General features: G+C 46.4%; 1 protein-coding gene across 1 annotated transcript; it reads left to right on the top strand.

Moving 5' to 3' along the window:
• The first annotated feature begins 14,044 nt into the window (after positions 1–14,044).
• Positions 14,045–21,841, top strand: NIM1K (NIM1 serine/threonine protein kinase). The gene is made up of 4 exons (XM_026037630.1): positions 14,045–14,313; positions 14,545–15,107; positions 18,674–18,942; positions 20,911–21,841. The coding sequence occupies exons 2-4, from the start codon at positions 14,813–14,815 to the stop codon at positions 21,658–21,660; spliced, it is 1,314 nt and encodes a 437-aa protein (XP_025893415.1). The 5' UTR covers positions 14,045–14,313; positions 14,545–14,812; the 3' UTR covers positions 21,661–21,841.
• Positions 21,842–22,812: the final 971 nt, after the last annotated feature.

Genomic DNA, 22,812 nt, shown 5'->3' with positions numbered 1-22,812 from the left:
GGTGAAATAACTTCTGTCAGCTCCCTCTACTCTCTGAAAATGGGCTAGGAATAACAGCCTCTTTAGCTGCCTAAGTAACTCTTCTTTGGAGCAGTTCTAAAGCTGTGTGTATAAATACCACACCTGTATCTGTGGAATTAAAGAAGCAGAATGTCTGGGTGTCTGATCCGTGAAATCAAAACACAGGTAAATCAGGCTCAAACTAAATCGAGGGCCATGCTTTGGTCTGAGTTCTGGGTTCTGAGAGTAAGTCACTTGGAAATGACTGTGACCATTTATAATGGAAGTAAAAGTAATGTGTGGCTCGTCCAAGAAGTGACAGCTTAGTCCGTTACAATGGAAGACAGAGCCTTTTTCTGCTTCATCGGTCCAGTGATAGTCCAGGCCAGCAGGGGCTAGTGTGGACCCAACCTTGGGAACTCCACGGCTGTTGCAGGGTAAGGAGGACAGGAAGCACTTGAACAGCTCYCTGCTTCCCTAAGAGAGACGCGCTGGTGGGAAGTGTTAGGGCGCCCTTATGTCCCCTGCACCCCTCGAGGAGGCCAGACAGGCAGCTGAAGGGCAATTTCTAGCGTGGGGTAAGAGCAGCCGCCGGCTCTGGGGCCGCCCCGGCTCCTCCTCCCCTGCTCCCGCCGCCGGGAGCTGTCCAAGGTGCGGCGGGCGGGGCGGGCAAATGGCGGGCGGGAGCAAATGGCGGCGCAGCCGAGGCGGTGCAGGGGGTGAGGACCGAGCCACGAGCGAAAGTCGCTCCGGCTTTAACGGAGGCGCCGCGGCCGGCGGCTTCCTGCAAGCGAGTCGCGGGCAGCGGCCCGGCTGGCGCCTGGGCGGGGGGGCCGGGGCCGGCGCTGCGCCCCGCGGCTCCGCACGCCCGGCGGGAGGGGCGGGGCTGCCCCGCGCGCGCCGCCCTAACGGCCGCCCTAACGGCCGCCCAACGGACTCAAACGGACTCGCCGTTCTGAGGAAAGTTCCCGCTGCGGGAGCCCGCGTATCTCTGCTGCTGGCTTCTCGGTATCGCGCATTGAAATCGGCAGACGCGAGCTTCTACCGCTCCATCTWGCCTCAGCGCTTCCTCTGCCAGGGATGGCACCCGGTGCCTGCCAAGAAAGCAGGTAGCGCTGCGGCGGCGTTTGCGGGGGTTTCTGTTTTGGGGAGTTGCTCGTTTTACAGTGTAATCAGGTCATGTACTTCTAAGTGATTGAGACACTCTTGTACGAATGCCCGGTGGGGAGAACTTCCCAGTTCCAGGCCCTCATCTGCTGGGGACCGGCTGGTGTTTGACTCCATTGGCAGCAGGTGGGTTCAGTGAAGCCACAGGTGTGTCGGGAGGGTGGGGACAGGTCGCCTTGCTCYGAGGAAAATAGTGTCACCTGGAAAGCTGCCGGCTCTCAACGGGAGAAAGGAACGCACTTGCGGGGATAAAATAGAATAACATTGGGATTGTTTGGGCAAAAATAGTCCAAAGCCCTATGAAGAGCTGTGTGTTTTAYTCCACGTTACATCTATGTCACTAACATTAGCAGAAAGAAAGATTTTTCTCTCTCTCTTTTGTCTTTTTGTGCATTTATTTTCTTGTTTTAGATAATTTCTAATGTTTTCTCATATGCAAAAAAAAAGTTTTGGGCTTGAGTATTACCATTTCCTGTAAATCGAGGAGAGTAATATCACCAATTCTTAGTGCCTTTCATTTTAAGTAGCATCTTACCCCACAAAGAGGTGCACAATCTTCAAGTTTTTTAGAAATTGTTCTAAGAGATCTGATCTAAAGAGAACTGATCTAGAGTGATCTGACTGTTGATTTTCACTCTTCCTGGATTGATTTAGGTGCTTGGAACTAACATACCATCRAGGAGAACTACTCCTCGTTCGAACTGTCCTCAATTATATATGCCTTTTTTTGTTTAATGACTGCAATGTTRCTTCCCTAATTTTTCATATAATTCAATGAAGCATACATGTTAAAAAAAGTAAAGGTTTTGTGAAATCTTTAATGAATATAAGGTAACCAGGCACAGTTTATATGTGTAAAATGACCTTAAGGTCAAGTGCACTGATAGAAAATGACAACTTTTTCCTTTACAATAGGCCTATGTATACAGTTTCTGTATAGTGTAGTTGAAGAAATAGGCTTTTCTGAGCCCTGCCACAAGTTGCAGCTTTCATAGTTGCCTTCTCAAAGGTGCTAGGCCATCATGAGCTAGAGTATTGTTGGGCTGAAAGAGGGACAGCTTGAAAATACAGTGCTAGCTAGAGGGAAGTTCCACCAGGCTTCTTGCTTTTCCACTTACATGATGCAGTGGAAAAGCAAGTTGCAGGTTACATGTCCCAAGGTCTCTGTAAAATACAGCCCCCCATATAGAACTCTGATTTAGAAACATGATTTTGCAGAAATCAAGTTCATGATCTCCATACAACCAAGTCCAAGTCCAGTCCTATATTAAGAAAGTGGAAAAAATACATCATAAAGCTGAGTTTGGATTTCAAATGAGATTCAGTTCTGCTGGCTAAGTGCAGCACAGCCAAGTAGCYAATATTTGAGCCCTACTGACCTATTTCTGTTAGGCTTAACATGGAAGCCCTGGCTTTCCAAATGCAGGGGTACAGACAACAGAAACGGGAATAAATGATGTGAAGCAGTTCAGCTGCTTGCCACTCCAGCCTGGTAAGATCACCTCCTTCATTCCCCCTTCGCCCAGGTGCCGAGCTGCAGTCGTGTTTCTCTATGTCCTCTGCTGTGCATGGGCTGCCCTTTCACTGGGCTGGCCCAGCTCTGCGAGAGCAACTTCATCCACAAAGGTTAGGTGTGTCACTGGCCTCCTGTCTATATTCGTTTGTTAAGGTGTCATCAACCTTAAGCATAAAAACTGCCTTCCTGAAGTACTTCAGTTAGGTCTGTAGAGGGCAAAAGAACTTCACSTATCAGCTGTTAGTGCTACGTTTTCATCTGTAGCTTATTCTCACTGGTAATTCATTTTTCTTTATAGCTTAGACCCTTATAAAGCCCAAGTTTTACCTTCTTTACGTTGAAAGAATGTCCATTGTATTCCTGTCACTACTGTGAGGTCTGGTGGAATTACTTCACTGTTTTATAGCAATGGTTCTTTCAGAGCACAATATTTATTGATGATTTAGTGAATTTGCTTATTTCTAAAGGGCTGATCTTTCTGTATTTGTGTTTACATGCACATTTTTCAATTTGTATTCTGTCTCTGGAAATCCAYTGAAATGTGTTCTAGCCTAGGTCCTACCCCAGCTTACATGAAAGGAGGAGGTGGTGTCAAGTCGTGAGCAGGTGCAGCTCTTTTTTTAACTTAGATTTCCAATCTCCTGTTTACATTTTTTTTTCTAAGCAAGGAGTGGAAGGAAAAAAACAAGCATTTGTTTTAATCTCATGCCTATAGCTCTTATATGTGACTTTCTCATGTAAACTGTGAACAGACATGATAACTTAAAGACAGGCTAAAAATTTTAAAATATTATTTAAAGTATTTAGAGGAATCTGATGGTCTAGGAGATACGAATTAACTTGTGACYGCTGCTCTTTCATATTTTCAATTTTAAGAGCTTTTCATTGCTGTTAACTGCATAAAGGCAACCATCACCATGACCATACAGCCCAGACCATCATCATGACCATACAGCCCAGTTGTGTAGGCCCTAATAGTGCATGTGGGAACCAAAGCTCCACAGCCCATGGCATCTGCTGTGCTTGGTTTTTGCTATATTTAGGCCTCCACTGTGTAACTCTGTCCTCTCCTGAAAAGCACAGCTGTAAACTGAGTCAGGCAGTGAATCTCCTGAGTGTCAGAGAGGAGCCCTCCACTCCATGAAGAGGTGCCTGTGTTGCTACTAAACTGCACTTTGTCATTTTCTCCAGTCCATRGCTTGTTCACATATAGGTGCGTTAGACAGCTACATCCTCAGATTAATCATGAACATTTAAAACCCTTGTGACTGTATTTATTTGCATCCTTCTGCTCCGAAGGAATGGGTTTCAGTGGAAGCTTCTTTTACTTCTACTGCTGCAGTGAAAGGGACAGTTGCACCCTCTTCCATAACTACTTGCAATCATGTTTGTCATCAGAACTGTGTTTAAGAAGCTCTTGTCTAGAGCTGGTGAAKTACATGGAGGGCTCCCTAAGCTGGGGACACTGATATCTTGGAAAGTGCTGAAGTTCTGGCAGGATCAGGTTTCACAAAAACCATAAAGGGGAAGCATTTCAATGGAAGTGCTAATGCAAAGCACTTGCTGTTCTGTATAATGTCAATGGCTGATTTGTATTTTAAGATGAAATATAATAAGCTCTGGTGGGTAAGTTTTTTCTTGATAGCAATTCAATTGTAATTAACTCGGATTKCTTATATCAGTAATGAAGACTCTTATTTATGACTTCTTTCAAGACTTTCTTGGTTGTTTTTCCTTATTTTGCTTTATTTGCATCATGTCTCCTTCTCTCCTGGACTCCTTTTGGTTGTTAGATGCCATTTGAAATACCAGTTCTMCTGGGAAAAAAAAATGATGCAGGTTTCACTTTAGGGTCGGTGCTGGAGCTTCAGCAACAGTAAGGCTTGGTAGTTTTCTTTGTCTCTGGTGGCCGAGGATTGGATGAGCTCCTGAGTACCTGCTTGGCAGAAAAATGAAGGCTTTGGGGTTAAGATACTGGCCTCATACTTCATATGAAAATCTAGTCATGAAGGAATATATAGTGAATATATATATGGATATAGAATGGAGTTTTCAAAGCTTTCTGTACTCAATAGTTAAACATATTGTTACTGAGGTTTAATTCTYCCTAAACTTCACATTATTGCATCCTCATATCTTACAAATTGTTGTCCCAGTGATTCTGTTGTTGAGAAAATTTTGTTGACTTTATTTCATGTGTGGGGGGGTGGAATCTGGTTCATAAATTCTGTTATAGAGTTGTTTTATGAGATTTTTTGATCTGATGCCATGTTTTGTTTTCTTAAAAACATAGGAAAGGTTGCGTTATATTATCACCTTCTTAAAAATAGGAGGCTATTTCAACTTCAGTCAAACAGGAATAGCTTATGAGTTCTGCAGCACTGATATGGTTGTGCCTCCATTCTCAAGTTCGCTTCTGGCTGCTTTTTTGCAAATTTCCTGCAGATTTCTTTGTGGAGAAATCTAAGGAGAGGTAAGGAATTGGGAGTACCTTAGATTTTGACTTCTGGGTATTTCTGGGTTTTGGTGTCATGAGACTTAAGCAGGGGTTCTGAAAGTACCCAGGTAAGTGCTTGCATGGGAAGAAATGGATGTTTTTAGGAGAGAATGAAGTATGGCTTAAGATGTTCAAAAATACTTTTATACTCTACTTTTGCATATCTTTTTTTGCTTTATCAGTCAGCATATACTTTTTTGAAACTGAGAAATGTAATTTGTGTTTCTGTAATACTGTAGAGTTGGCTTTATTCCTAACTTTTGTTCTTGTAATCTTGTCAAAATCAGGTCCCAAAACTTGGATGTCTTATTTTGTTAAAATGTTAATATGTATCATCTGTCTTAGCTTTTGAGATATTTTATCCGTATGGTAAATTTTACAGTATTTTGTATGGGCATTCAAATGCCACAGGATATATATTTAGCAGTTCCAAAAAAATCTTTGGAACAACAGATCTATTTCCGTTGGATTTAATTAGAGAAATTAAATGGAAAGAACTGCTTTCCTAATACTGCTGAATAGCGGATTTGCTTTAGTCTTTCTCAAGGCAGTAACTTCGTGTAAGTCTTCAGTTTGACAATAGTGATTATAATCTGTGTCCTAAAGCCAGACACTCAACTAATCTCCACAGAGCAAGCAATTAAATATAGCCAAGCTTATTAACTGTCAGTGTTGCCTCGTTGCAGTCAGGAAATCTTTTGCTGTCCAACGTGATATGCAAAGCGGGATGCATGTTGGGATTTGGGATTGAGAAACTTCTGGTGTTGCCGTGACTTTCAGAGCATCAGTGGAGGGCTGCAAATTGCTGGAACTGCAGGGTGCTCCTCTTTGCATTTGCCTGTGAGCGGCGTTTGAGGGCAGGCACAGGCCCCTCGCCCGGCCCGCAGAATGAGAGTTGCTTGAATACATCACAGGGCACGGGCCCCTTGGCACACCACTCTGTTGCTTGTGTTGCTTTGAGTGGAAATACAGCTCTTGAGGCTCAAAACGCACAAAAGGGTAAAAGCAAACTTCGTTTTTGTGGGATATCTGTTTTTTTTTTTTTTTTTCATCTGCAACACTGAAAGCAAGGTTGGAAAGGAGATCTCTAGATCTGTGTTACCACTTGCTTGTCTTAGTGTCCGTAGCTCAGCCGCAGGAACTGTTCCCTCAGCAGGAGGCTCTCTTGAATGTTGGTCCTTGCAATTAGCCTGCAATTTGGCCCTAGATCCTGGTTTCAAAGCACCCATCCCATCCATCTGTTCAGCTGCCTGCCTGGGAAGCAGTAACTATTGCTTTTGTTCTGCCTAGATTCATTTGCAATTTGCTAAATGAATATTTAATCTTTTGTTATTCAGTACTTGCAAGGTAGGCATGTATGGTGATTTCGATTACCCGGAAATGGTTTTTATTTTGTTGTTGTTGTCCGAACACACTTGACTAACACAACTGTAGGAAAAGCTTTCTTTTCAGATTTTGAATTCATCCATGATAAATGCTTATTAATGAGATCTGTTACAAATTTGTCTTTCCTGATATTTTAGGGAGAGAAATAGACCTTTTAAAATTCCTGTTTTTTTTTGTTTTGTTTTCCCTATTTTGTTTTGTTTTACCTGTGTTGTTGATTATACAACACAAGAGTTATTTGTAGTTGTTAGGGCTCCTCTAAAAAGTAAATGGGGAATAGTGAAAGAAAACATTGACRCACGATGCAAAATACAACACTCCATGCATCCTTTATCTGGAAAATAAAATGTATTTTGTACTTCTCTTTACATTGCAGCAGTAAAATTTTACTGCAGGTCATCTGCTTATCAATGCATATCTGTTTAAATGTACAGTCATTTTCGGGAAATAACTAAAGATTGATTTCCTTAGTGACTTAACTCGGGACTCGGAGAATTCACTGCACCCTTTACTTCAGCATTCTCTTTCCAGACAACCTGTTTCCCTGAAAGCTTTCGAGTCAAATTCAGTTCTAATGAAGTAATGGATTTAGATGTAAAATTTGTTCAATTATTTAAAAGATTGATGAAGTTTATTTATTTATTGTATTGTACCTCTGTTTCCTTAGAGTACATGTTTAATGTGAGCTATTTTTATCCTGGTGGAATAAATCCATGGCAAATTGTCTAATTTGCATTAAACCCTCRGGAGGGAAATAGAAGAGATTGGCCAGTTTAAAGTTTGGAGATAATTAATTTTATTTCAAAATACCAYAAATCTTCAAATTATTTTCCACCATGTATTTCAAAGACATGGAAAACCAAGGAGTTCCGCTAGTAAGCGCTACCTTTTCTCTGCTTCAGTGTGAGTTTCTGAGCAGTTCAAAGGATAATTAACCCTCTCTTCAGCTRTTTTATCAAGCAGTCTTGCAAAAGGATAAAGGGCATGGATTTGTACTTATTTCAGTTTCTGCTTCTCAGGCCTTAGTATGCTAGCATAATATCCCTTCTATTAATGCTGATTGATGTGCATTTATTTTCTCTTTAATGATCTCCATACAGTTCGTGGACTGTGGATCTGGTGTTGGGTTCTGCTGGCTGGGCCATGCCCAGTTTGCAGAGTTGGAGCACCTGGGGCTTGGGGGTTACAGGTCAGGGTAGTGGCCTCTGTGCTCATGGCCTCCCTGTTGCCCATGTCCTCGAGCTCAGCACAGGGCTGCAGCCTCTGCTGGCTGCTGTTTGATGAACTGTTCAGTGAAGCTGTGGCCGTGGGGACAGTAGGAGGAACGAGAAGCTCTATGACATAATTCACGTTATCGATCTGCATTAATGACATAATTCCTGCCAGATTCTCTTTAATTTGGATCTAACCAAAATGCTTTGTGGYGAAAGCAGCTTGGATCTGTATTGGTATCTCTTGGAAGGTTCTACATCTGCAGAACAAGTACCCTGTGCTGTTAAATTTTTGATGGCATCGAAGTCCTGGGCGCGTGTCTGTGTTTTTCACATTCCTTTTTATGAGCAAATAGGTAAAAGTAGCATAGTAGGTGTGGCAGGTGTGTTTGGAAAGCCATGTGATACTTCCAGTGCTGTTCTTGTAATTCTCACAGCAGAGAAGTTAACATTTAAAGATCAAAGCTCTGACAATGAATTAGTAGGTAGGGAAATTCAGTTGCATGTGGGGTTGAGGCGTTCCTGTGCACAGGGTGCTGGAGCAAACCTGGATGTGTGGATATGCACTGTTGAGCTGCTGTCTTTGGGCATATAGCAGGATATACTGGGTTGCATAAATAAGTGAGTAAGATTTCTAGACCCCGTGTGCTACACGTGACACATGTTATGTAGAGCGCTTGGGCAAAGCCTTGTGTGCTGAGTCACCGCTGAAGTGCTTGTCCCCGTGGCTGCTTAGAGCCTTCCGTGCCATCAGGTGGTGACTCGAACATCCGTCCTGGGAGGCCATGCACCCTGACACGGTTGGTTTGACAGTTTGACTGCAGTTGTGCAACATGGATAATTGTATCTTGGACATTAGTGCTGTTTCATGCAGTTGGTGTTTTTGTTTGGCAGCTGGACTGACTTTTCTTCATGTGCCTATATATCCTTAAGATGCTGCTTCCTAAATGGGGAAGCTTTAACTTGGGGGCTCTGGTTTGTCTGTGCTGCTCMCTGGGCAGAATTGGTGCTGCAGCCCGGTGTGCTCTCCCTGCCCAGCAAACATCTGGGATATGACAGAAAAGGAGACCCCCTCATTCATGGGGGGCCAAGCTCTGCAGTGCCCTCCAGCTGCTTCTGCACCGTCAGAAAGAGCCCGTTATTAATGCCAAAGCCTRCCTCGCTCCCCAGTGTTTGCTCACTGTCTGTTGCTCTGAGTTTGCTCAGGACYGTGCTTGTGTGCGAGTTATCCATCGTCTTAGAGCATGGGGTCTGTAATCTCTTTCCTGTCAATCAAGCTGATGTAATTATTTCAGCTACTGAAAGGCAAGATGAATTTTGCAGACTGCTTTTACGCAGTCAACTATTATTCTTCGATAATATTTTGCAAGCAGATGCACATATGTGAAAGTAGATGAAAAAATCCAAAATCTTAATTATCTTTGCTTAGTTCTTTGGCAGTCTATTTCCCTACATTGAAGCGATGCAGCAAATATTATCAGAGAGAATTTTCTTTCYAATTCTGAAACATATTTGCACTTATTCTAGATGCAATTCATTCTGTTTGCAGAGTACCCAAACCAGATACATTTACCCGTTAAAGCTGCAAGTGGGTCTTCCAGGACGTGCAGRCTGTGGAGCGGTTCTTGGCGCACGGTGAATCTGTGTGCTCAGAGAAGGGCATTTCAGCAGGGCCCGAGCTGCAGGTTGGGTGTGTCCGCCCTCCCTGCTTCCTGTTGTGCAACTGATGCTGGAGGGGATGTCTGTTGAACAACCTGCAGCAGGGGGTGCAGAAGGTACCTGTGTCCTGTGTTTTAAAAGTATGGAGTTACTCTGTACCCTAGAGTTCAGGGATTTTAAATGGGTACAACCCATTTTTCATTCCCTGTTTCAGGACTTTGGAGCAGATAAAGAGCTGGTCCAGTGCCATACCTGGGACCAGGGAGTCAAAGTGCAGGTTTGTCAACCGAGTGGTCTGCAATGGGCAGGAGGGACAAGGCCTGAGGGGCTGTGATTTCCAAACTGAGCTTTGCGTGGAAGCCCTTGAAAGGTGTTTGTGTCCTGAGTCTGTTGTCTCAAAGGAACTGTTGTATCCACAGTGTTTATGTCCAGGATGTGCGCAGGAGATGAGCGATGGCTCTGATTTTTCTTGCAGCTCATGGACTGGCACAGTTTGCCAAGGTGACTCTGGAGTTACCCTGTGTCCCTGTGTAGGCGGGTTGCTGTGTGTCAGCACTGCAAAGCTCCTGGACAAGACTGAGGTCCCTGAACACCAGGCACTGTGTCCAACTCTTGGAAGATCTGCTTAAAAGTGAATGGTATAGTGTGACCTATGCATATTGCTTATATRTTGATGCCTTCATGTCTTGTCACAGTCTGAAACACTCGCTGTCACGTACGTTATAGACATGGCTTTATAACAGTGTGTTGTAGCTTACAGGTCGTGTTAAACAAATGGGCACCTTTCAAATAGGTGCCTGCTTATGTGCAGGCAGCTTTAAAGGAGCTTTCTCCCCTTTTATCAGCCTGATCAAACCTGATTTTATTTGCTGCTGGTCAATGCCTGCGGGGGATGAACTTTCATGTTTTTCAAAGTGCAGTTTTTAATTGCCTTAGGCACATCTGCTGTGTATGTTAATCTGGCATGCGGAAAATGAAAGGGATGGTTCTGGGATGCACTTGGTGGCAGGTGCGCCTGGGCAGGAAGAACTGGTGGCAGTCTGCTGAGCTTGGCTAGTGCTCCCTGCTGTGTGAGGTGGAAGGTAGAGGAAAAGTAATGACTCGAGTGGCAGCCCTGAGTGGGGAGCCCTGAGGGGGAGCTGTTCCTCTCCCTGCGCGAATGACCCGTGCCACGTGTGCCCACCCAGACCTGCTGCGGTGGGGCTGGGCACAGGCACCGGCCTTGTGGGCTCTGCTGGCTGCTCACCTTTTGTAAAAGGCAGGCAGATACCCCACAGTGTTCATATGTTCTTGCAGTGAGTGAACTTTCAAAGCTACAGAGAAAAAGAAGGATTAATATTTTATTTAGGAATTGCTGGGGAGGTGAAGAGAAATCTACTACTTTGCATTCAGTTCAGTTCCAAAGTTGCCTCACAGTAGGTATACTGCTCTACAACAGAGATGAGCCGCCYGTCAGGAGCAACTGAACAGAGCCCTCTCTGAAGAAATATTCCTAAATCCATCTCTCTTCTGTGTAGATATGCTCAATCCAGACCACAGAAGGGGCTGAAAGGGGATTCAGAATTAATTGCAGTATCCTAAGCATCCTCATTAAAATCTTGGAACTGTAGAGTAAGAGGCTGTTCCGTGTGACTTCTTTTGCATTCATTGCAATAGGATCTGCTGCAGGCACAGGGAGGAAAAGAAATCAAATCAGTAGACTTAAAAGGAGGCTGCATAAAAGTGACCTGAGCTGGGAAGCACAAAGGTTTTAGGGCCCCCTGTTCTAGCTGATTTTATATTTCCAAGTGTCCTATTCAAAGCTCCTTAAAATCAGTTCACTTTTATTTACCTGCWGAGATGGGAATCCTGGCAACAACGTTTGTGTATCCAGTGCTGTCTCCTTTGGTTTTTTGCTTTTTGGATTTCCTCAAGTCTGTGATCTATGGCTTTGACGCAGCCTTTAGCTAAAAGCTGAGGGTATTTAGCRCTTCTTAGAATAGGACTGGGACATCAGTACCTGGAAATATTTAAATAACAAGGTCAAATAAGAACAATACTTGCTCAGGATGTGTCTTATACTTAATATTTTCTGTTTACTCTGTCATATGGTGAGTTTTGTAGTGTGATTTTTGTTTGTTACTGTTATTTAAAATGATAAGAAAGTTGGGCAGATGTTGTATTCTCCCAAGGCTTTTCAGATCATTGGTCAGCCAGTTTGGAACCAGAAAATTAAATATTTTTTCTTCATTGTATTTGAGTGGCTTCTGATTTTCCTAGTTTCTCCCTCCTCTTTTAGATTTATTGTTTCCTTTTGTAACAAGCACCTTCTTGTATGGYGTCGGGGTTCATTTTACTGATTAAAATTGCAGGAAGGAGCCTGGGCCATAAATAGCTGGTAGACACTGCTGGCTCCAGTAATACTGAAATAGCTTGTCTCCAAAGACAGGGCAAGTCCGRCCGTTTGGCTCAGTGCCCGAGACTGCGGGGCTGGCACCACGTGGGARGCCTGAGAGGGCGGCTGGAGGGAGCCGTGGGACTCCTGGGGAAATGAGGCAGGAGACAGCAGCTCTGGGGCCTCCGCGCTGCCCTGCCTGTCCCTGAGCGCCTCAGCCCTGCAAACTCCTGCCRTTTTCCTGGGATATTGCTGCAAGGCTGAACTTTGACAGACGCAAGCTCCTCCTTGTCCTCGGCAAAGGTATTCAGGAGTGGATTATGTGGATCTGCTGGGAGGAAATCTTCCTTACGGCAGCAGCCCTTTCGCACAGCTAGTTAATTGCAAAGGCTCAGATAATGTTTGCAGAAGATATCTTAGCTGTGTGACCCCTCCCTGTGTTAGTAACACGCGCGCACGCTTGGTTTATTGTTCCACCTAGGATTCTGCATAGACCGGTGCTCCGTGTGCTCATGCCTGTGATATCCTGAGCTTTAGTTTTTGCTGCCCCTAGTAGCAGTTTTGTGCTTGCCCTGCAAGGGCAGCAGSAGGTAATGGTGCGTTACCCGCCTGCCGCTCAGGAGCAGCCAGGCCACTGGGTATCTGTCAGCTGTGCCTCTGCTTCAGTAACGTCACAAGGACGATTCTGCCCATCAAAATACACTTAAATAATTGTTTGGAGCTTGGACGGGGCACTTGGCATTGCTGACAAGGTCATTGGAGGGGGCATTTGGCTTAAGAAAGGCCGGTTAACAGGAGAGTCCTGAAGGCTGCTCTGCACTATTCAGTCTCTCCTCTAGGAACAATTTCAGGATTTGGCCAGTATTTTATGCTTATGTGCGGTATTTGACAGAAGTTTGACTCTATTCTGATCCAAAGAAAAAAATATGAACCTGATGATACCTTAGACTGCTGCTGGCAGGTTATTTCCACACACATGTGGCCTCACACTATTTTTCTCTGTGTTCATTGCCCGTTTCCRGTGATTTCACCATATTGCATGATCTGTCTAAGAGCTAATTACTTCATTATTTTATATTTTTTTCTGTCCCCATGAAGATAGCCTCTGATTCTGCAGCAGTTTGACAAGTATCTGATTCGTAATATTCAAACAGGAATACAAAATTCAGGTATTTCAAGAAACAAAAATATTCCCATTGCAGTTATAAACTCTTTCCCTCGTAAGCAGTGTTGCACATACATATAGCAAGTGGCAGCCMTTGCCTTAGAGAAGTAGCCAGGGCAGATGAGGAATCCTCCTGTATTCCCAGGGCAAGGAGGGGCTCTTGGCTCGGGCCTGTTGCCTCAGCTGTGTGGAAACGGAGRTGCTGAGTTGTGGGGTGCTCCCTTCTGGCAAACGAGAGCTGTCCGCAGGCCCAGCACACAGACGGGCAGAGGCACCTTGCCAAGCTGCTCCCCTGCCTCCCGGGACATGGTGCTGGATGCTGCCTTCCATGTGCGAGCCTGTGTCCTTGGCCTCACCCTGGGGAGCTGCTGCATAAGAGCAGACGAGCACCTCAGTGCCAGGACAAATCTCCCTGAGGAAGCGGCTGCCTCCCTCCCTCCCACTGCCCTTGCCGGTGCTGTGGCTGCTGCTCCCATGCTCAGCAGCCCTGGCTTTGGCCAGCTCCACCTCGCCCACTCATGTGCCCTCTCCTACTGCACTCCCTGAGGTCACTGCCCACCCTCTCCAAGCACCCAGTGTGCAGCGGCTGCTCTGATCCCGTCCCCTGCGCCTGCCTCCTGTGGAGGTGCAAGGCTGTCTCCCATGTCCACCCCTCCGTGGGTAGCATTCCCGGTGCTGGCTGTGCTGTGGAGCCTGCAGGCCCCGCCTGCTGCGCCCCACGAGCAGCTGCGTGACCAGTAGCTGTCGGGCAAACTCCTGCTTTACAAGGTTGCCAGCAGTTCAACAAGAAAAAACATTACAGTGTTTTCAAGGTAAATGATTGCTTCTTTACTTAAATTGTGCATTTCTTTACACGTGTCTCAGAGCAGAGCTAAATTGCTGAAGGATGTGTGGCTGCTCTCATTTAGTGAAAYGCATGGCTGTTACATAAGGGCTTTAATGGCTTTCTTCATCCCTCTGCTGGCAAAGCATCTGGCAAAATTTTGAGAAGGCTCAAGGCTTTAAGGAAAGCTCATCTAAATAAAGGAGGGTTAAAGTGACATTGCAGTTACTTAATCCTGCATTGTCCTTCCATGTGACTTCAGAGATCCTGAGGTGCAGCGTTGCCTTTGCCTAGTGCGTAGTTACCCTTTTCTTGTCATTTTCCAGGATGAGCTGCTCTGTTAAACCAGCAATGGGAAGGAAACAGAAAGGCAACCAACTTCTTACAGGCAGGCTGCAAGATCAGCCATTGCCACAGYGCAGTGACAAGCTTACAGGCTGAAGAATGAATCGGAGGAAAACCCTACGTGCGGCTTTTGGGCTGGCACCTCGAGCAAGAACTCCTGCAACCTTAAGGTCAGCTATTCAAAATCACCTCGAAGCATCTSGATTTGCTCAAAGCAGTTTCTAAACTGTTAGTCTGCCCTTTATTGAGTTAATTTGCAGGGCATCAAGCTGAACTCTGAACATAGACGTGTGAAATGATATGCATTTGTGTCAAAAGTACTGTCTAGAATGTGAATAACTTGCTGCTTTTGTGCATTAACAGTTTACAGCTTTAATTGCAAAGCCTCTTTTACCTTGTAGATGAAGATCCTGACATGCTCTCTCAGTCTGTGGGAGATGGACWTAAATATCTTCCAATTTTATGCCTGAATTTTGGACAGAACTGCAATATGTAGATATGCCAGACTTGTTTCTGAAGTCATGTCCAAACTGATCCTTGGATGTGCAGTAAGATGGTTTTTTGGATAATTTTGCCACAATTTCCATTATGTCRAGGATTGCTTATTATTTAATTTAAGCTCTTTATGGGGTGGCCTTGTTCAATGGGGAGGTGATCACCCTACGGACTATGACAACAGGGTATGTGGATGGAGGAGGCCTTGGAAAACCCCGCTATGCCAGGTGGAACCGCGAGGACAGCAGCGAGGACTATGGGCGCCCGGAGAGCYACGGAGGAGATGAAGAGGGCAGGCAGCACAGCAGGCTGAGCCCGTTTGAGAAACTAACCCAGGATATGTCCCAGAATGAAAAAGTGGTGAAGGAATTAACCCTAGGGAAGCGGATTGGATTTTATCGAGTCAGAGGAGAAATAGGGAGTGGGAACTTCTCACAAGTGAAGCTTGGAATTCATGCCCTAACCAAAGGTAGGCGCTGCTGCGTGGGGGTTCCAGTGGTTTCTGATCACACTTGTTCTGCACGTGTGTTAGTGGAGCCCCTTCTCTGGGAAGCTTTCTGCACCCTATATACACACTGTGGCTGTATGTGCTATTCCTTTAAAGTGACCCTGCAGTCAGGGACACAGCTAAATGCTTACATTTGGATTATCCCTTATGCTTGAAAAGCAGCCAGAAACATTTTCTCCAGTCATTCCCCTTGGGAGGAAAAGACAAAGTCTATGTGTTTTGGGGAGTTAACACACGTGGCTGGGGGCCTCGTACGCTTTGGGAAGCAGCTTGTGCCGCCACTCCAGGAGCAGTCCTGCCCACCTGCCCTCTCCCCAGCGCCGYGCAGCAGGACTCGGAGATGAGCCTGCAAGGCAGCAAAGGCAGCATCTCAGCATGGCCCTGCTCACTAAGCTGACCCTTTCAGAGCAAATTCTTTTAGTGTGGGTAGGGCTTCTTTTCTGGTATCAGTAATTTGGGTAAGAAATATGCTGGTTTTGCTGGCTAAGTCTAGTTTCATGTGAAAGGTTGGGACAAGGGACATAGGTGCGTGTTGAGTAGGAAAATGAGCTTCAGTGCAGCCAAACCTACGCTGAACGTTATGTTGTGTAGTCACCTACTTTGCTTTTCTTAAGCACAGCAAAATTCCTAGATGCTGCTTCTAGGAAGAACTAGAAAGGGCAGATAATGGCAGCAAACACTTTAGTAACAGCTAAGAACTTCATYTATCCTGCTTCTCTGTCACTGACCATAGGAGTTCTTGCTTTCCCTCAAGGGAATGCTTCCTTGGCCTTGGTCCTCTCCTACCCCCTCTTTCTCATAGTGTTTACTTTCAAGTTTGGGTTTGTTGTCCTTGCCTCCATCATCTTAAAGGTGAGAGAATTAGTTGTTCCCCAAAGCCTTCATGATCTGTTGTTCTTTGASTCAATCAGTCCAAACTGTAGGGGTCTGAAAGCTCATCTTTATCCTAGTTCTGTTGCAGTTCTGTTGCACAAGGAATCAGAGGGGAACAATGTTTTAGTTTTTGAAAAAAAGCTGTGTTCCACTTGGCCCTTTTATTCTTTTGTTGTTGTTCAGTGAATTTTCTCCCTCTAGGGAGAAAACTGTCTTGTGTTGACAGAAAACTGTCTTCTTTTGAAGGAAGGACTGCTGCTGGGTTAGGCATAGGAAGAATGTGAAGGGAAACAAAAGGATAAGCTTTGATCTGGATGAACCCCTTACCTGTTGAATGTGGGACAGAGGTTGCTTTGGCATTTGAAAAGGTTTAGTAGTAAATATTTGTGACTACAGCAAATCTGAATAAACCAAATAACCAAAATCCAGGTCATCAGTTTTTCTTGAAAAGCTTCTTCTCCCTCAAGCCTATTTTTGGTTAAATTGTTCATGGGAGAAGCCATGAACTTCTTGCTACAAAGTTTCCAACTGTCATGAGGAAGGAAAGATCTTCTGACATCTTCTGTGTCAGCTCTGCCCCTCAGCTCCTCCATCCTCATAGAATGCGGATGGGAAGAGCAGCACGTCCGCGCTCACGCACCCCGCTGTAGGACAGGAGCCCTCGGCTCCTGCCCAGGGCTCATGAGCGCAAGTCCTCCTTTAGGCTGAGGTGAAAACACAAGGGCTGCTTTATTAGAGCTGGCCCTGTGGTAGGAGGAGGTGTTGTGTAGGGGGTTGAGCTGCTCCGTTGCTAGCGCTGTGTCAAGTCTAGGTACAGCCTTTCAGAAGGAAGCAGGTTTGGTTTCAGTACCAAGCTCAGCTTCGTTAGGGATTGAGTGTGGGYGGCTCTATAGCCCTTGCCATGTGTCCTGCAGTGTGCATGCAAAGGCTGGAGAGAGGGGAGAACCGCAGGAGTGGGAGCTCCTTTGCTCTCTCTCAAGTTATGTGGATGATCTCAGAGAAGGCAGAAAACCTTTTGGTGTTGTCATACATATTAAAGACATTAGTTGGCATTACCCATTTTACTAATCTGAATTTTGGCAGCAATCTTCTCAAGAGTCTTGCTGAGTTGCTTCCTCCAGCGTATTAGATTCCGAAGCTCTGTGTAACTTATTTAAAATACCCTCCATCCTGCAAGGACAGTGTGAGAACACACCTGGATAGAGGCAACTAAGGGTGCCCGAAGTTGAGACACAGAAAGGCCGCTGTGCTGTGACGCTGCAGCTGCTCCGTGTGCTACACTCCCTGTTAAGCGGTTTGATCTGGGGTCTGTTTATTGCTTTTGCCCWGCAGTTGTAGCACCTGCTGCTTGTTCTGACTCAGTTTCTCAACATTTTCCTAATCCAAAAGGCCTTATTTGAGGAGCCTTAGGCTACTTCGCTTGAAACCTCAGTAGTATCCAAGTATAGGCAATGACAGTCCCTAACTCCTGCATTTCAGGGTCTTAAAACTGCCCACTCGGGAGGCCCTTCTGTGTGCGCTGGTGCCATGCAAGGGGGAGAGGGACTGGCAAGCTAAGCACTTACTGGAAGCAGAGGGAATTATTCTTAAAACACAAACTAGCCTCTTTGGACTTCAGCAGGACTGTTTTTCCTGGCCTGCTATGCCCATGCAGCTGCAGGGATGTGGGCTGTGTCAGCTTGTTCCTGCTTCATGGTCTTCGGGTAAGAGGATAAGGCCCTTTAATTCTATGATGCTTCTTTACTTCCTTCTAAAACTTTTGCAGGAAAACTATAAGGAATGGTAAATTCCAGTGGATGAAGAGGGAAGAATTTTTTTCCTTCTTTGGACTTTTTTCCTTTGCTTCTCGCGTTGTTTGCTCTGACCCAAATGCTCTATACGGCAAGAGGCAGCAAAGCCGCTCTGCGGTGACGCTKGTGCGAAACGTTCCCTACCTCGCCCGGGCTGCCCCTGGAAAGGGACGTGGCGCTGGGCTCGCTCACTCCTTACGGGAATCCCACTGGCTTCCCGCCGGGGTGGGTAGCAGGATCAAAAGCTGCACTTATGTCCTAAAGAAATCGAAGTACAAGAGTCTGCTTGACCTGGGCGGGGATACAGGCACAGGTATCGATGGCACTTCCTTTAAACTGTTGAAACACAAAACTTCTRCCTAAATTTATAGTATTAAGTAAAAACATGTAGAATGTTTTTATAGCAGATCATATATAGAAATATAATGGTCTTTTCCCTCTTCTCTTAAAAGGACAAGTGATTTTTTTTTTTTTAATTTATGGACACAGAAACTGAGGGAAGGTTTTCCCTTCTACAGGATCAGATAAAAATTGGAAATCTATGAACATTTGAGGTGTGTATGAMCATGTTGGGAAAATTTGGAGGTAGCGAGGGAGGGGAGTGTGCATGGCAGGAGCCCACCCTCCACCCGTGCCCTGCTGCATGGCCTCTGCCAGACAGCAAGGACACGGTGCTGAGCACGGGCGCTGCTGCCCCCAGCTCTCCCCAGCAGGGACAGCGACAGAGGGGTGGGAGGGGACACGGGTGTGTGGGAAGCGCTGCCGGGTGCTGTGGCTTACCATAAATTGATCCGGGGTGAAATATTGCAGCTACTGTTGGACATTGACTGCATTAAGAACATGGAGAAGCATTTCTCTTTTCAGAGAAAGTAGCGATTAAGATTTTGGACAAGACAAAGCTAGACAAGAAGACTCAACGCCTGCTCTCGCGGGARATATCCAGCATGGAGAAGCTGCACCACCCCAACATCATCAGGCTCTACGAAGTGGTGGAGACGCTCTCAAAGCTGCACCTGGTGATGGAGTATGCGGGAGGCGGGGAGCTCTTCACTAAAATCAGCACCGAGGGGAAGCTGCTGGAAACAGAGTGCAAGCTGATCTTCTCCCAGATCGTGTCTGCTGTGAAGCACATGGTGAGGTGCCCCCCTGGGTTGCTCTGTGCTGCTCTAGCCAAGGTCTGGGCATGTGCCCTTGTTTGTCAGAATTGCTGTTATCGAGAGTGCAGGCCCACATTTCAAAAACTCTTTTTTACAGAAAAGCTGTCTTAGCTACCTCAGAGATCCTTCCCACTTCTCTGGAGTTACTGCTTTCCTGTTGACAGCATTTGGGCCAAGTGAGCTGGGAAATCATGGTGGAAACAGCTCCTGAGCAGCATGGGCTGCTCCTGCCCACTCCRAGCTGCGAGCACCACATGGCAAAGCTGCACTCTCGCCCTGCAGATAGGTCAGGGTGCAGCAGCACCCACCTGCTCTGACAGACCAAGGTGCTCCGGAGAGAGGCTCGCTAGGCATTGCAAAAGTCCGGTGCAGTTACTGGAGATTAATGAGTGTAGGAGGCTGAAAGTGAGAGAKAACTTCCTGCTCTTTGCTTTGCACAGGTATGTGGACACCAAGCAAGTCCCTTCTCCAGGCTTCACTGTCACAGCTGCACTTAGGATTATATTGTTTATATAGAGCACAAAGCATCTTGAGGTGGCAGAAAATGGYAGTTACCTACCCCTGAGGCAGTGGCCTCTGCAGAGCAGCTACACTGCTTACAATGACAGCTTAAAGAATGAGAGAGCTCAGCAGCATTAAGAAATAAAACCACTATTTGTTCAAGCCAGCTCAGGGTGCCCTCCCTGGATCTGTGTTTTCCTGCAGCGTAGGCTCATACTGGGAAAGCCAGGCAGGCAAAAAAACAGGTGGCATCAGGTCAGGCACCTGGAGGCGGCATTAAAACCTGCCCGGGATTCCCGTGCAGCAGGAGCACAGACGGGTGCTGCTCCTGCCAGCCCCGGGGTGACCAGCAGAGGGGCCAGGAGCCAGGGTGGCATGTCCTGCGTGCAGAGAGCGCGTCTCTTTCTTAGCATTAAACCCCAACTGCTGCCTGGCCAGGCTCTTCACTCACATGCACAGATCTCTGCAAAGCACTTTTGCTTATCTGTCATTAAATGTGGGACAGGAAGATGACAAGTCATAATTAACAATTTATTCTAAAACATCTTGGGATTTCGAGATCCACACACCCTGTTCCTCCAGGGCACAGAACCAGACCCCTCTCTGCTTAATTTTCTTCAAAGCTGAAGCTCAAYCATCACCTAAGCAAGACAGGGTAGCACCACTAAACAGGGCAAATTCAGTTTGAATACTCGTCTCCCACTGTCAGTTTTGATGAAAAAGAGTTAAAGCCCCAGCAGAGCGGTTCTTTTGAGCTTTCTAAGGCTGGAAGCTGCTCCTGACCTCAGTGTCCTGCAAGGCCCTGACATGTCACAAGACACAGTTTGTGCTCCCTGCCTCCTGCCAGCACCAGTTCTCCTCAGGACATTAGTTGAGAGGTCACCCACCCAAACTGTAGCAGCTGGATGTCTTTAGCAGGGACTGTGGACATCACTGTCTCTGTGAGCTAAAAGCTTTCACTTCATGTTTGCACCTGCTTACGGCACAGGCAAAACACAAGGTGAGAGARAAACTGATTTTGTTAATTCAGTCATTATAGACATTTAATAGTTGCAAAAGCAAATGCCCTGCACTCTAAAAAGTAAGTTACGCAGATTTTGCTACAAGGAAGTATCAAGGCAGGTAGGGTTAACCCATGGTGCCAGGACAAGGCTCCCTAATAGAAACAGTGGTTATGGAAGTAGTGATTTTTAGTTAATAAGAGACTGTTAGCCTTAAAAAGAAAAAGCCTTCTTTCTTCCTGTCTTCTTCAGGTATTCTGTTGCAACTTCCCTCTCTGCTGCTCTGGAAGCATTTGTTCTAAACAYGTTAACTTTTCCGTTTTACAGCACTAGTTATTTCTGACTTTGCCCAAGATCAGTCTGTTCTAACGGCCGCTCTTGGCGGTCGCTGCAGAGCATTRCTGTGAACCAGCTGACCCTAAACCTGCCTCTTGTTCTGCAGCACGAGAACAACATCATTCACCGGGACCTGAAGGCAGAGAACGTTTTCTACACGAGCAACACCTGTGTGAAAGTGGGCGACTTTGGCTTCAGCACCACCAGCACCCAGGGCACAACCTTAAACACTTTCTGCGGCTCTCCCCCGTACGCAGCCCCTGAGCTSTTCCGCGACGAGAGCTACGTCGGCGTTTACGTGGACATCTGGGCCCTGGGCATCCTGCTGTACTTCATGACGACGGGGGTCATGCCCTTCCGGGCGGATACAGTGGCCAAACTGAAGAAGTGCATCCTTGAGGGGACGTACAGCCTGCCCCCGGGCCTGTCTGCCGCCTGCCAGAAGCTTATACGGGGAGTGCTCCAGCCCGTGCCGACCGAGCGCTACTCGCTCAGGCTCATCATGAACAGTGAGTGGATGCGAGGGATATGGTATCCCCAGCCCTTGGAGCCCTTCCCACTGGATCCCAARTATTTAGCAGAGATCAGCACGCTCAAAGATGAAGAAAATGAAGTGAAAAGTATTCTGCAGGAGCTGGGCATCACGGACGAGCACATTCAGAACAACCGAGGGAGGGACGCGCGCAGCTCCGTAACGGGCGTCTACAGGATCGTTCTGCACCGCGTGCAGAGGAAGAGGGCACTGGAATGTGTGCCCATCATGTCCAGTCCCGACCCCCACGAGCAGGAGCCTCAGCAAGAAACCAGCTCTGCCCTGGGCCTAAAACACACATCCAAGCTGTGCTCCATTTTATAAATTGCACCGAAGGCTTTACCCTCAGCATGCTTCACAAAGGGATTGCTTGGGTTTTTCACATGTTTTGGTGTTACATTTTTGTAACTTTTAAATAAACCAAAACTGCCTTATCACCTTTGTATTTTTCAATTCACCCTGAAGCAGCCAAATGCAGGACCCTGAAAGCCTGTTGTGTGACCCTCACAGCAGAGACCTGGGATGGACGGCGCAGGAGGATCTCACGTAAGTAAAGCAGGTGAGAGGGCACTAGTGGAGCCCGCGTGTTAAGGCCGAGCAAGCAGAACTGCACMTAATGCTCTCAAGCAGTAGCTCAGTTCAGGCCTAGAGCGGTAACTTTGGGAAAATTCTGCCTTAGCTCCATCCAATTTGAGCACAAACCAGGATAGCTTTTGCAGAGAAGTATGTTTAAACAGAAACCAGACCTCCCTCCTCTAAACAACTGTTTATTTTCTTCTTAAAAACTTCCCCAACAAATCAAGCCTCTGTTCAGTGGTACAGCAGAGCAGTAGAGCTGCTTTCCCCGCCTCCCCCAAGTAATGTGTATTTTAAGAAACTACAAAGCTCTCTGTCAAACACAGAGCCCAGCTGGCCCCTGAGTCTGGCTTTGTCAGGCCATTCCGCAAGGCTGCCCAGTCCAGTTTAGATGCGCTGCTTTCACCCCGCTCCTGTGCTGTAYAACCAGTGGCGTTAGCACCTGCCCRTCTCTGCTTTCATTATTTGTAACATGGGGGCAAGTCTGCACCCTGCTTCAACTCCCCATGAAGCAGCAAGGGGTAGTAACTCTCCTAAAAATTMATCTCATTGAATGAGTTGTTTAGCACATTCTTGCTTTCATACCAGCTAGCAGTAGCTGAATGCAACTGCTGATGCCATTTGCTTGTAAARTAAGCATTAGATGTTGCCAGTACAAGTGCTGGCACCAAGGGCTGGCACAGGGCTAACTATGATGCAAGTTAAATGCTGCAGCACCTGACACTGTTACCGGTTGTTCTGAACTTCACAACAGTGTCGAGAGTTGCTCAGGTACCGGCCTTATTTTAATGTGCGGCAGCCTGCTCAGCTGTACAGGGTGCTTACAGGCAGCAATTACCTGGTGTCTGCCCAGGCCCAGGTGTTGAAAGGCTTAAGGGAGAGGCCTRTAGGGTTTGGTTA

This window comes from Nothoprocta perdicaria, unplaced genomic scaffold (genome assembly GCF_003342845.1).
Source record: "Nothoprocta perdicaria isolate Ctin4 unplaced genomic scaffold, notPer1 scaffold_1, whole genome shotgun sequence".
In the NCBI taxonomy this organism is placed as follows: domain Eukaryota; kingdom Metazoa; phylum Chordata; class Aves; order Tinamiformes; family Tinamidae; genus Nothoprocta; species Nothoprocta perdicaria.
This window is presented reverse-complemented; position numbering and strand designations above follow the sequence as displayed.